We start from the raw sequence: 15430 nt of genomic DNA, 5'->3' as shown, positions 1-15430 counted from the left end.
CCCCAAAGGTTTATCCATCCTATCAATTGTGCAAATCAACATTGTTTCTCAACATGTGAAATTCCAAATAATGCTAAAACCACAATGAAATAATGAATGTAAAAATACTAACTTCTTGGTTATATGTCCATCCACCACTTTGTCAGTTTTGAGTACATGTGCCATAGCTGGGTAATATTGAGGATGGAGCTGTAACATACTATGCTTAATTTGGGGAATTCACGTCTACCATAACAACTATGACTCTCTGCCATTGGGTGCCTGGCACAGTACAACATGTTGTAGTTATGCTTTTCAAATACAGTTGCTGTCAGAGATGTTTTCCTATCTCTCAGTTGTCCTGGCAGATCATTCTCTGGGCAGCTTTAGGTTGGCCACTGGAATGAACTTTAACCAATGTTAAAATGACTTCCTGAATGCCATTGGGGATTTTCCATCTTCTCTGTCAGCAATACTGTCAAGCAGTAGATATTATTGCTTAAAGAGGCAACACCAGGTGCAGACAGTACATTCACATCTTCTTCAAAGCAGCTTTCCTGCCTCGGATCCAAATACTGTGAACCTGTCAAGAAGAGACTTCTTAAAAATAGCTTCATTTTTTGAAGTCCATTTGCCTGTCACCCAGGAGAGAATTTTCTCCAATGCTGAACAAAATTCAATTCCCTGTTTCATAAAGCCCCAACATTCTTCCACTATCTTGAAATAAGTCTAGACTTTTATGGTCAAGCCTTTTCACTCTGAATTGGTTTAATAGTGATGGGTTCATGTTTTTCTTCTTATTGTTAGCTGTAATGAATATGGGCAGAAATATGGAAAATAATTGACAATAAATGATATTCTTGTCTTCGTGTATGTTATTGCTATTGTGTTGGGTATAGAAAATGAAAATATATTTACATCTTTTAAACCTAATTAGTCTTGGATTAGTAAAAAAAATATGCATGACAAAATAAAGCATTGTTTTAAAACAGGTGGTTTTCACCAGTGGTTTAATATTTTCACATAAGGTAAGTAAGCAAGATTTAAATGATAAATTTATAAAATTAATATGTAACTATAATAATGACATATTTTGCATTTTGACAAATTTGAAACAAAGTTGAAATGAAATAAATCTATGTATTGTTGAAAGATATGATGCAAAGTATTTGTCATATTAATGTAATTTGTTTAATTACATAGTAATACTTCCTTGTCTATTTTCAGATTCATAAATTAGGAAATCCACACAATATGTGCTATAGACTTGCCTGTTGAATAAGTGGGGGGTTGTTCAAAGTTTTAAAATTACTAGGCAAAGATGTTAAAAATATTCATAAGATATTAATATTCATAAGTATTAATATTCATAAAGTATTCATAAGATACTAATAAACAAAAAAACAAGGGACTATAAAAATGAATACTATAAAGACATATCTCTTTAAATCAACCCTAGAAAGGCAATATCATAGCATTTCCTCATTTAATACCCAGGTATTTTCTGTTACCTGCAAGGTCAAGTTGTACAGTCTCTGCAAAGTATTTTCTGATAGAAGCCTCACACAATGATAACCAGACGTGCTTGCTGCTCAGTTGCTTCTATTTCTGTCAACTTCTCCAATCATCTACTTCAACCACAAAAGGTTCTTTTACATCTATTTTTCCACTGTTAATGATCACACAGTCCTGAAGAGGCTGGTCATAGTCATCTGTTGCCTGAAGTTCAATATCATGTACTACAGACTAAAGAGAGAGTGGCTTTTGATGAAAAGGAAAAACAAGGTATGAAACACTCAACAAATAAGACACATGCTGTAGTCTAAATTTTGTGGGATTTTTCACTTTAGAGGTTTTATACCTCTTCATCCGTGATGGTGAACCTATGGCACGCGTGCCAGAGGTGGTATGCAGCGCCTTTTCTGATGGCACATGAGCTATTGCTCCGCTGCTCATGTATGCACACACCCCATCAGCCAGCTGGTCTTTGGATCTCTGCTGTGCATGCGCGGGGGGGGGGGGCACATGCAGGTAGGGACCTATTCTATTTCTAATAAATAAAAGCATTGCAGAATTCACCTACCATTCCATCAATTACTTTTCCAAATACTACATGCTTTCCATCTAACCAGCCAGGCTTTGTTACAGCAATGAAGAACTGGGAGCCATTAGTGTCTGGGCCAGAATTAGCCATGCTGACCCAGCCAATGCCATAGTGCTTCAGCTTGAAGTTTTCATCAGGAAACCGATCTCCGTAGATGCTTCTTCCTAAATTAAAAAATAATGTTAGTTACTTAGTTAGTTTATTAGACTTGTATGCCGCCCTATTCCCAGGGGGACTCAGGGCGGCTAACAAACTAAAGGGGATAGGGGTAGTACAAAAAAGACAAACAAGACAAAAAGCAAAATACAAAAACAGATTAAAACACCACAACAGCCACAACAATTCAAGTGGGGTTGGGAACTCATCAGCCCCAGGCCTGCCGGAACAGCCAGGTCTTGACGGCTTTGCGGAAAGCCTGAAGGGTGGTAAGGGTCCGAATCTCCATGGGGAGATCGTTCCAGAGGGCCGGAGCAGCCACAGAGAAGGCCCTCCCCCGGGTGGTCGACAGTCGACACTGGCTAGCTGATGGAACCCGGAGGAGGCCTAATCTGTGGGATCTAATTGGTTGCAGGGAGGTAATTGGCAGGAGGCGGTCTCTCAAGTACCCAGGTCCGATACCATGCAGGGCTTTAAAAGTAACGACTAGCACCTTGAAGCGCATGCGGAGTTCAATAGACAACCAGTGCAGCTCGCGGAAGATAGGTGTAACGTGGGTGTATCGGGGTGCACCCACAATCGCTCGCGCGGCTGCATTCTGGATAAGCTGAAGTCTCTGAATGCTCTTCAAGGGCTGCCCCATGTAGAGCGCGTTACAGTAGTCCAGTCTTGAGGTCACAAGGGCGTGAATGACTGTTCTGAGGGCCTCCCGGTTCAGGTAGGGACGCAATTGGTGCACCAGGCGGACCTGGGCAAATGTCCCCCTGGTCACAGCCGACAGATGGTGTTCTAAAGTCAGCTGTGGGTCCAGGAGGACTCCCAAATTGCGAACCCTGTCTGAGGGGCGTATAATTTCACCCCCCCAGCCTGAGAGATGGAATACAAGGCCAATTTTTGGGAGGGAAAAACACAAGCCACTCTTGTTGGGATTGAGTGCAAGCTTGTTTACACCCATCCAGACCCTAACAGCTTCCAGGCAGTGACACATCACGTCAACCGCTTCACTGAGTTGGCACGGGGCGGACAGATACAACTGTGTATCATCCGCATATTGGTGGTATTTTATCCCGTGCCGCCGAATGATCTCACCCAGTGGCTTCATGTAGATGTTAAACAGGAGGGGGGACAGGACCGAACCCTGCAGCACCCCATACTTAAGGGGCCTAGGGGTCGACCTCTGCCCCCCAACCAACACCAACTGCGACCTGTCCGAGAGGTAGGAGGAAAACCATTTAAGAACAGTGCCTCCCACTCCCACCTCTCGGAACCGTCGCAGAAGGATACCATGGCTGATGGTATCGAAGGCCGCTGAGAGGTCAAGGAGCACTAGGACGGAGGCACGACCCCCGTCCCTGGCTCGCCAGAGATCATCGATCAGTGCGACCAAAGCAGTTTCCGTGCTGTAGCCAGGCCTGAAACCAGACTGAAAGGAGTCTAGATAATCGGTTTCATCCAAGGACCGCCGGAGCTGAGAGGCCACCATGGTTTTCATCAGAAGAAGCAAGGCTATTAAAAGCATTGTTTAGAAAATTTTACAGTACAGGGCACTTGCTGATAGAGTTATGCAGTGTGTGTGTGCGTGTGCGTGTGTGTGTGTTTTGTCAATGCATCTGGTATGCCCAAATATGCACCTCGTATGCCCTGGTATGTTCTCCCATATTTGGCCAAAAGAAAAAACACCTAATCATTCCCCTGGCTGAGCTGATAAGGGAGTTAGTTAGTTAGTTTAGTTTAGTTTCCCTTTATTTGTATGCCGCCCTTTTCCCTGGGGGGACTCAGGGCGGCTCACAGTTCAAAAAGGGGGGGGGACAAACAATTTTCCAACATGAAGACAATACAACATATTAAAAAGAAGGCACAACAGTCACACAATTCGGGTGGGGTTAGAATCTTAAACCCAGGCCAGCCGGGACAGCCAGATCTTTAAAGCAGCGCGGAAGGACTGGAGGGTGGTGAGGGTCCGAATCTCCACGGGGAGGAGAGCTTGTGGCTTAGAGGTTAACATAACTGCCTAATATGTAAAAACAGCCCAAGTTCAAATCCCAACAAGGTTATGGCTAGCTGATGAGAGCTAAATAGCTTGAAATAGATCTATACTAGTCTCCCTTCATTTATTTATCAGCAAAAATGCAACAATTGCTGATATACATACATACATACATACATACATACATACATACATACATACATACATATATTTGAACAATAAGGGTACATATGATATAGTTTTAATTTGGCTTATTTATTCATTTATTTATTTTTCATTGCTGTAGCCTTCCATCTCAATCAAGTGACTCTGGCAGCAAACAGTGCTAAAACAATTAAAAACTGTCAAAAATAAACAAAGATAGCAACCAAGTTAATTATCATAATAATTGTCAGTCAAGCCGAGAAATGAGGCCCTTAATTCAGGAGCACATAGCCAGGTTTTTAAAGCCTCATGACAGGCCAATAAAGTTGAGGCCAATCTAATCTGTGAAGGATGGTCCAAAGGGCAGGGGCTACAACAGTCAAGACACATCTTCTAGTATTTGGACCTGGCAACATGAATAGTCTCTAAAGAAAGCAGTGTTACCTCCAGTACCATCTCCAGCTGTGAAGTCACCTCCTTGAATCATAAAATCTTTGATTACGCGATGAAATTTGCTTCCTTTATAACCAAATCCTTTCTAGAATTTAAAATGACACAGTTGCAGTTCAGTAAAGTGACTACAATTTAACAATGGATGCAATTAAATGTTTAATAAGACAACTAGTGTGTGTGTGGTCATTTAATTTAACTGAGGAAAAAGATCAGAATATTCTGTTAGTGATAGTCAGATATACACCCACCCAAAGCTTAATTGTGACCCACCCTTTCTATCTGAGATTCAATACTGCCATACTTCTTACTACTATCTTGAATGTTCATCACTTGACTCTCTTACTTGGTGAACTGGATGCTGTGCCTTTGACAGCCATCAGACCCAAAAACATTTTTCTCAAAGAGGTCAGAGCAAAATTCTTTGAGTAAGGAATGTATCGGTTCCTTCCCAAAAGAGGCCAACCAGAATCAACAACTCTAAGATTATAAACATATAATTGCACTGTTGCTTAATGCTATGATGTATGACCTCCTTAGATTTGTTGTAAAAGATCAACCTCCAGGAAGTTCAAATTTTTGAATGGCTAATGTATAACTTGCATTAGAGAACATTTGTAGCTCAGGGTTGAAATTGCTTGCACACGTTTTGTTAGCCAAACTAGATAATATCAGTGCTAGCCAATGATATTACCTAGTTTGGGTAATGAAACATTTGCAAGAAAACAACCAACCTCGGAGAGCACCAAGGACCCCTGCTTGTCTGAGAATCAAGTATGGGAACAAAACCTACCATGCACTTCAGACTGAACAATGAATCCTGCCACCAAAGAAAGTCTTAGAAAATAATTCTCTAGAGAAAAATATTGAGAATTTGGACTGGTTGTGGTTCTATAGCCAACTTTTGCACATTATAAGACTTCAACTTTTTTACTTTCTGAGTATCTCTACATGAGGTCAGACAAGACCCTCCTTTCCTTTCCCACTATAAATTTGGTGCTGAAACATTTAGCTGGAGATCATCCCCCTAAAGGTCTCCAAACCTGAGAAAGAAAGAAAAAACTATTCCTGAAAGTAACCTGCCAAGGCACCCAACATAATGACCAAATACAACAACCTTTCATTGAAACTAGGGAAAAGACTTACTGTTTTTCTGATTACTACAGTGGCATAACAACCAATTACTACTTCTATTTACAAAATACTGACATTTGGATTTTTGGGGTTTGGCAAACCGGCTCACTCTCTTTCTGCGCCAAACCAGCCAGGCCTGGAGGAGAAGGTTCAAGACATCAACACTAAACTGAAACAGAAAACTTGAACTTTTGCTTATTGCTAGAAAATAATGGATCAATCACTACTAATCAATATTTTTTAAAAAGCTCTTACCTCTCCAGTTGCAAGTTTAATGAAGTTTTCTGCTGTCTTGGGTACTACTTTTCCAAACAAGCCGATTACAATTCTGCCAGCATTTCTGTCACCAATCTGTATATCAAAGAACACCTGGAAATTTTCAAAAGTAGAAAAAGGAATCGCTGTCAATATGATATATCATTGTTAAGCTAGGCTATTTATTAGTTATTTACTAGAAGATAAAACAGTTATATTCAAATGTGTTGTAGAAGGAACTTTTCTAACGATCTTTGAGCAGAAAAAAGCCTGTTGGCTTATCGTTTCTCAATGTTTTCTCCCACTTCTCTGGACTATATTTATAGCATGGAGATGGAAATACCCACTTTATCAGTCTACCTATTTCTGAATATAAAGAAATATTAGGTACACTTGTTTTCCATCACGAACTATGCAATCCAAGGCTTATACTTTTATAAACTTCCTATATTATGATCTCAGAGCTATATCAGATGGATTACAAGTTAAGAAATATAACTTGTATCTATAGAGCCAAATGTAACAATTCCTGACTCCCTAACATAAATACTCTTCAATATCTAGCCATGCTTCACAATTATTATTATCCTTCTCTTTATTGTTTTTAAAGTTTCTAATCAAGTTTCAAAACTATGTGTCTGTTCAGAATGTTCAATTCCAATTGGACTGCATTTGATAGTAAAGGGGCATCAACACAGTTTTAAAAAACAAAATTTTTCAAACTTCATCATTTTGCATCAAAACCCCTATTTTTCAATGTTTCTCAGTGGTTCCATTTTGGTTCCTATCAATAGTCAAGCTATCCAAGTTCATTATTAAAGCAATATTCAGTTATTATAGTTATAAGTAACAACCACAGTTGAGCCCAAAATTTATGCTGTTAAGTGAGACATTTGTTAAGTGAGTTTTGTCCCATTTTACAATCTGTCTTGCCACAGTTGCTAAGTGAATAATTGCAGTTGTTAGTAACACCTGTTGTCAGTAACAACTGTTGTTAACTAATTCTGGCTTCCCCATTGACTTTGCTTGTCAGAAGTTTGCAAAAGCTGATCACAAGTTTCTTTCGCCCGCCTATGCTGGTGGGCTGCCGCAGACACAGGCGGGCAAAAGAAAGCGTTTTAGGCTCAGGCGGGCAAGAGAAAGTCTCTTTCGTACTCCTGTGCTGCCCTCCCTGCTTCTCCTACCCCCTTCCCTCTCTTCACTCAAACAAACTCTCTCTCTCTCAAACAAACACACATACACACATAAACACAAAGTTGCACCAGGAGGATGAAGTTTGAATTCCTCCCCGTCCCTCCGACCAACACGTACCTTTTCCAGCTGTTTCAGAGAGGATTTCAACTCTGCTCTTGCCTGCCATCATGAAAAGAAAAAAAAATTAAAAGGAAAAAGGCAAGAGCTGAGGTCAGGCTGGGATAGTTGCTGCCAGAGTCGCTGTGGATGACTCTGCCTAATTGTTTAAAAAAGCCTCTAAAAACCCACCCGCTACAGGAGGAGGCAGCAGAATGACGTGCCTCATCTACGTCAGGAATTTTTCGGCTTTTAACCCTTGCTTAACTCTGCTCGAGTGATCATAAAGTCAGACTAGATGAGGCACGTCGTTCTCCTGCCTCCTCCTGTAGAGGGTGTTTTTTAGAGGCTTTTTTAGACAGTTAAGCACTAAGCAGAGTCATACACTGTGACTCTGGCAGCAACTACCTCAGCCTTTTTCCTTTTACATTTTTTTTTCTTTTCATGTGACAGTGGTGAGGCTCTGCCTCCCCTGCCTCCCCTGCCTGAACGTCCCTGATCATAAGTCACTTTTTTCAGGGCTGTTGTATCTTTGAACGATCACTAAACAAAATATTGTAAGTCGAGGACTACCTGATGTTTTTTCACTTAACACACAACTACTTAGTTTAAAAGTTACAATTTTGAGAGGGAAAACATACCAGCTTTCCTTTTAAAAAAATGAAAACAGCAATTAAAAAACATGCTGTTACCTAATGAATACATATCCTGCCCAATTACAAAGGACGTTGCATATAGTTTTATTTCTCAAAACTGCCTGCCTTCCCTACACATCATGGTCCTGGAGAAAGCTAAGAAATTACCTGAGGAACCATCTTGTCTAATCAGTGGGTCCCATCAAGCAGGAGGAGTATTTAGGGACCATATCAGTTAGACTTTTTACTGGTGGGGTCTCTTGCTCCTTCCTAATGCAATATCTTGTGTTGTGGTACAGAGCTGGCAGCAGAGTCGGACAGCGAGGAAGTGGGGGAGCAGTATGGGCCAGTGCTGGACTCTGGGGAAGGTCTGGACGAGATCCCTGCATCAGAGGCAGAGGGGGAGCAGGGCCATCTGGGAGTTATGTGCCGCCTCTGGAGTTTCCAGAATTGGACGTCAGCGAGACAGAGGAACGAAGAGCCTTTTCCCAGTACGCGCATGCGCAGAGATGCCAGAAGGCAAGAATAGTTAAGACAAAAGGGATGACTCAGGAGTAAGGCTTGGAGGTGATTGGCCCTTCCTATAGAACATAAAGGAGGAGCAAAGGCACATGAGCCTTTGCAGGAAGCAACTTTGTTCGTGCTGATCAGTTTAACTTCTGAAGTTCCATTTTGATTCTTTGTTCCGTGTGGTCTTGCAAGCTAATTGCTAATTAGATTTTTGGCAGCATTTCAAGGAAGATAAAGGTGTTATCAGCGTTATCCTGAAAAACTTTGGCAGACTACTGTCGGACTCTTTACAACTATTTGTGACTCATTACGGGCTGTGAATGAACATAATTCACAGCCTTTGAAATAAAGGTTTTTGGGACGAAGCATGTGCTTTTTACTGTATCAGGAAGCCTAGGTCAGACATCTTGCTCCTAGAGGTGCGGTTAGCACTCATTTTGATTTTCTGGAACAGCATGTAGAGTTAGTTATGCCAATTGGCAGAAGGGTCGAAGACAGGTGTCATGAGGAACCCCTGGGGTGTCTAAGGGATGAAGGCGCTCCTGCCATCTTTTAACTTGACTGTTTTTATTCTGTTTGTTCTTCACTTTGTTTTAATTTAGCTTTTAATGATGTCTCTTTTATACGGTTTTATGGATTCTATTTGTAAACTGCACAGAGTCACTTGGATGGTGAGATCGACTGTGTTTTAAAGTATTTATAAAATGCAATTCAAGCTTTACTGACTGTCCATTGGCTAGAAACCAGTACACAGAAGAATATTAAGCCATGATGGATGAACTTTGTTAATTTGTTTTTTTTTTTAAAAAATTAAATTTTTTTAAAATCACAGTTTCCATTGGGCAATGATCTCATAATGTCTGTCCTAAGCTCTCTTTCAGAAATATGTGAGGAAAGCAGAATAGGAGGGAGGGCTGGCAAAGCACAGAAATCATTCAGGTTTCAGGACTCCATAATTAGAACTAGGGTTAAAGGTAGAGGCTCTTGAGTTTGGAAGCACAGATGGTTATATCATTATATTAACTGCATATGCTACAAAACAGGTATAAACATTAGCAATATTAGAAGGATACATAAATACATCCATCATTCTTCTATGCTTTTCTTTTAAATGTCTATGTCAAGAAAAATCAGGATTCCTCATCAATTGGTCCTGATCTAATATCTATTGAAGTGTGCTATTTATTATAGTGACTAACTCTACCTAGTAAGGGAATTACAAATCCCCCCAAGTTCTGCAGATTGTCAAATGTTAGAACACACCTGGCTTTTGTTCTTTATTGCTCCAGCTAAATAACCAAGGCACAGCGATATCCCATAGTTCTGCATGAAATCAAACCATTTCCCAATGATCTAATTAAATACCCCAATATTTGAGAATAATATAAATATTTAGACAATTAGTAAAAAGCAAATGCTACTTTAGGTCTCTTTACCAAGATTTGTTAATAACAAGAAAAATATATTTCTTTCTTCTATTTCTATAGCATCCCAATTCAACTAAGTGACTCTGAGTTGCTTACATTATGTTTGTGTTACCCCCTTTTTAATTCAGAAAACCACTGGTTTAATTTTTCTGAATAATTAATTCAACAGCATTGTATCACACAAGGGTCACACCAAGCAGAAAAAGATTTTCACTAAGCATGATTTATGAACAGAAGCAATGAATAACATATGGGCTTAAAGTACTAAAATATTGAAATCATAGTTGCTACTGGCTTCGTAATTATAGGCAAATAGGAACAAATGTTTTCTTTTTGGTACTCCATTCATACTCTAGCCAGAGGTGTCAAACTGGCGGCCCGGGGCCAGATGCATCATGCGCAGGCCATGCCCACTCCAGCTCTACAAAGGGGAAAAATGTCATAAAAGGCCACGTGACAGCAACATGACGTCATGAGTCTGACATCCATGCTCTAGCCAATCCACTGAGATACAAGGCAAGAGCAGCTAAGAGAAAAGTAGCTAATATTACTTTGCTTCATTACAAATGTTTTTTTGCAAATGCTATTTTTTTCTAGAGAAGTGGATAATAATTATACAATACATGCAGTACCAGAGTCATTTCTCATCTAAAATTATTCCCTTCTCCATGAAATTTCTTAAAGTAAAAACAAATTGAAGGGAAACTATTCTTTCAGGGCAATCAAATTTTAAGAAAAACCAAGAATAATATTTTTTTAAGCTGTAAAGTTGACAAAATCTTATCTATCTATCTATCTATCTATCTATCTACCTACCTACCTACCTACCTACCTACCTACCTACCTACCTATCTGGCAGCCAAGATTTTTCCTTGCTTTTTGTTCTTAATATTACATGTAAAAACATTCTGTAGAACTACATGGGGAGACACATCCTAAGAAATAATTTGAAAGCATGGAAGCAAAAGTCTTGTTCCTCTCAACTTATGCAGTTCTCACTAAAGAATGTTAATACACAAATTATATTGACAAATCTTGGTGTGGGTTCTGTTCATATACACACATGCACACAGAAAGAATAATATGAGACAAGTAACTTTAAAATTATTGACATTGCATTTACCATTTTTCTTCCCTACTACTTCTCATACATTCATAATTATATTGTCTTGTTTAAATTTTAAGGGATGTGCATTTAAGGGATAAATCTTCCAGTTAGTTTCCAAGGTTGTATTGCCCCAACAAAGTCTACAGATTTTAACCCAAATTCAACTGTAAGGCCAAAGTCCAACTGCTACATGCCTCCAGATTGATGCTTTCACACAAATCAATGATATGTATCCAACTGTGATGGCATCTTTCCCAACATAGAAATCTGATCTGATTCTTCGTCTTTTGTCCACAAACATATTCACACAGATCTTCACTACTGATTTCAAGTGTCTTATCTCACCCATTACTGAAGCAATGTAAAGCCTGCCTTCATTAGTGTTATTTCAGTGGAACAATACTTCAATGCCTCTAGAATGTGCTAAAGCTCATTCTCTCTATCTACTAACTGCAGCACAAAAATACTACAGACATGGCCAACATTTATCTTTAGCTATTTTGGTTTTAAAGGTGTGTTTTCTCTGGATGTAAGTCTTGATGTATGAACATTCTACAACATATCATTAATAAAAGAGATTTTGACAGAATTGTGGACTGGAATCTTTCCAGCTCTTACTGGCCAAGTTGTAGACCTCTGGTTTAGAAATGGGAATAGCTCTTTTTGTATGGAAGATGGAATTAAACTTGGAAAAAGAGCAAGGTTGTCCTGACAGTTAGAACAATTAATCACAACTTGCTTCCAGAAGTTGTGAATGCCCCAACACTGGAAGTCTTTAAGAAGATGTTAGATAGCCATTTGTCTGAAACGGTATAGAGTTTCCTGCCTAGGCAGAGGGTTGGATTAGAAGACCTACAAGATCCCTTCCAACTCTGCTATTGTATTGTATTGTACCAACTATCTATTAGTGGTTCTGACAGGAATCAGTGTGCTATAGTTCTTTTTGCTGTTCCTGCTAACAAGAAGTAGCAGATGACTCCATTTATTACTTTTGTGGTACTGATTGCCATAGCTTGTTCCTGCCAACTGTCCTTCCCTTACAATAGATATTATTTGGAAGTGTGTGTGAAATTGGCAAGAGGTTTGCCCTAGCAAAAGCCCTAGCAAAAGGAAGATTAGTAGACCTGTGTACAAAAACAGTCCATCTTATAGGCCAGTGGGATGGATGACACACTATGGAATGAAGCAGGAGGGTGTTATCTTAGCATAGTCCTTCTCATTCTGTTCCACTGGCCTGGTCATTTTTGGACACATCTATATTGCTCTTCCAGTATGCAGAAATAGCCCAGGTACCAATAACCTAGACAGAGATACGCAGGAACTGTTAAGAACTAAAAAAAAGATAACTTGGTTCTGAAAGGGAGGAAAGCTTAAGAAATTCAAAATAATCCTTATTCTTGTTGATATGAGACAGAACAAAGAAAAACTTTGGCAAACTACAAAATTATGTGACTGTTTTTTACAACAACAGAGTACAGGTAGTCGAGTTATGACCACAACTGAACCCAAAATTTATGTTGCTAAGTGAAACAATCGTTAAGTTTGCCCCATTTTATGACTCTTCTTGCCACAATTAACTGGATCACTGCATTTGTTAGGTTACTAGCCTGGTTGTTGAGTGAATCTGGATTCCCCGTTGCCTTTGCTTGTCAGAAGTTTTCAGAAGCTGATCACATGACACCCCAACTGTCATAAGTATGAACCACTTGCCAAGCATCTGAATTTTGATCATGGGGATACTGCAATGGTCCTAAATGTGAAAAACGGTCATAAGCCACCTTTTTTCAATGCCGTTGTAACTTTGAACAGTCACTAAATGAACATTGAGGACTCCCTGTATTATTTCTGTGACCCTTTGTGATGTCCGCTTCTGGAGCTGGCTATTTCAAGGCCGACATCAAGTGACAGACCATCTCAAGAATGTCAGCCGATCTTTAAAAAGTTTAACGCCTCCATGGTCACCCTTGCTCCTCCAAACCCTTTCCACTAGATCTTAAGGACAGGAGCAGTGACAGCTCAAGGGTGTTACATGTTACTGGGAAGAGGGCCAATTAACAAAGTCAATGAAGGCACAAGAGGGATGGGCAGAGAAGAATATAAAATTGATGCAGGTAAGATCAGCTTTATTGTCCTTTTTTACTGTGGGAATCCTGGCACACATTAAAACTGAAATTCTGCTGCCTGCTCTCCAAATGCTCACACATGCATAACACACTATATAGACATGCTCTATTCATACATGCGTATAGACCCTAAAGACATCCATACATATAAATAGATATCAATCCATGTCCATCTTGAATGCATAGGGGGAAAAGAAAGCTTGAGAGTTCATAAGATCAGTACCGCATTTGGGGGGGGGGAAGGACTTCATGGTTCTGCAATTCAAACGGGGTTTTGTGGGTGACGCTATAAAACCCTACAGATCGTGAATGAGGAAACGGCCGAGGGAAAAAAAAGAAAAAAGAAACAAGGCAGATGAGGAGAAGCGCCTCGGAAACCGTCGAGGAAAAGCAGAGCGCATGGCAGGAAGGCGTTAAGCTCCCGAAGTTAACTTTTCAGCCTCTGCAGCGGGTGGGAAGGTGGAGAGGGGACGGGAGGAACCACCTATCCCTCCTGCCCTCCGGCTCCTCGCTTCAGAGAGATAGTCACCTTAGCGGTCACGGTGGGTCCTCGCTTTCGGACGGTCTCGGCCCCTGGAACGCGTTCCCAGGCGCCCCAGAAAAGGCAGAAGAGCAGCAAGCGCGGCGCCAAGCGGCCCATCCTCCCGTCCTCTCCGCGACAGCCCAGCGCCTGCGCGGCTCTCCCTCGCGGCTGACACTCTGGCAGGGGCGGAGCAGCGCGGAGGGAAAGGCGCGGGCGGCGCTTCCAGTCGCGAAGGAACCGGTTTCCATGCTTTCGGTCCGCGGTGGGCTGCGGCGGATGGCCTTCTTTGCCTAGCCTGGAGGGTTAAGGTGGCTCCCAGCTGCGGGTGCGCCTGCGGATCTCCGGCGCTGAGCGTGGAGCGTCATTCAAATACCACATTAGGACATTAGAATTAGAAAGATTCGAATTAGAACAGAGCTGGAAGGGACTTTGGAGGCCTTCTAGTCCAGCCCCCTCCTCAAGTAGGAGATCCTATACTGTTTCAGACAAGTGACTGTCAAGTCTCTTCTTAAAAGCCTCCAGTGATGAAGCCCCCACGTTGTCTGAAGGAAAACTGTCCAAGAACATGAAGGACTTCTAGGATGGTCCTAACCTCTCAATTTTGAAATGAAATAAATGGACTTTATTTTTGCATTTGTTTTTCTTTTGCCGTAAGCAAATTAGATTTTATTCAGAGGCAATTATGTACTGTGTTTTACCCTAAATATTAGTACAGGTTTATAGCCAGCTGGCAACTGATGCAAGAAAAATACAGTGAATTTCTATAACTTTTTAATATAACATAATGTGTTTAAGTAGGTTTGTGTAAAATCTACTGTGGCTTATGTTACAGTATGAACTGTTTTAATCCAGCCTAGGGAGGCAATCCTATCTCATTTCAGAATATTGTTTTAGTTTCTCATCACAAAAGATCATCAGCATGCCAAGGACAGATTCCAAACATCTGGAATTGATTCTGGCATTTTATTTTTAGCACACAGCTTTCTCCTACAAACTTTGTTTATGTGTCTATATTTTTTTTATTCAATCGCATCCATTTCTTTGCATGATGTTCAGAAGTGGTTTGTTGTTGTCTCTTTCCTAGGGCTGAGAAAAAGTGACTGGCTCAAGATCACCCAGCTATCTTTATGCCCAAGGCATGACTCCTGCTGTCTTGGTTTCTAACCTGATACCTTAATCACTACAGCAAACTGTCTCTCTTTATATTGTTAGTCTCTTAAACCCAGTAAATGTCCTAAAGGTAAGGTAAAATTGAAAAAGTAAAAAAAAAAAAATCCCATGATTTGTTTCTTGATAATACAATTCTGGCTACTTGGTTAAAATTCAGCACCTGAATTTTATTGGAGAGAGAGTGAGAGCGACTTGAAGCATTATGAAATAAATGTCTCTGATTGGGATTTTTGTCCAATTTATATCTCATAAATTAGGCTATAGGGTACTGCAAGATCTGAACAATCAAAAGGATGATTACCAGGATGACTCGAGTAACGTTTTAGAAACAGGAAATGTTGAAACAAATCAATGTCAACCACATGGTACCTTCTAAACCACTGACGGTTTTAAGCCAGAATTTGTTTTTGTTAACTATCATAGATTCTCTCATAG

The 15430-nt window shown here is 40.4% G+C and overlaps 1 protein-coding gene across 1 annotated transcript; it reads right to left on the bottom strand.

The window, feature by feature from the left end:
* Window positions 1-24: 24 nt before the first annotated feature.
* PPIC (peptidylprolyl isomerase C) lies at window positions 25-13985 on the bottom strand. The gene is made up of 5 exons (XM_032213362.1): window positions 13832-13985; window positions 6210-6323; window positions 4815-4908; window positions 2063-2247; window positions 25-1725 (listed from the first exon to the last, which is right to left on the bottom strand). The coding sequence occupies exons 1-5, from the start codon at window positions 13940-13942 to the stop codon at window positions 1591-1593; spliced, it is 639 nt and encodes a 212-aa protein (XP_032069253.1). The 5' UTR covers window positions 13943-13985; the 3' UTR covers window positions 25-1590.
* Between the last annotated feature and the right edge of the window lie 1445 nt (window positions 13986-15430).

The sequence above is a fragment of the Thamnophis elegans genome, chromosome 3 (assembly GCF_009769535.1).
Source record: "Thamnophis elegans isolate rThaEle1 chromosome 3, rThaEle1.pri, whole genome shotgun sequence".
NCBI lineage: Eukaryota > Metazoa > Chordata > Lepidosauria > Squamata > Colubridae > Thamnophis > Thamnophis elegans.
This window is presented reverse-complemented; position numbering and strand designations above follow the sequence as displayed.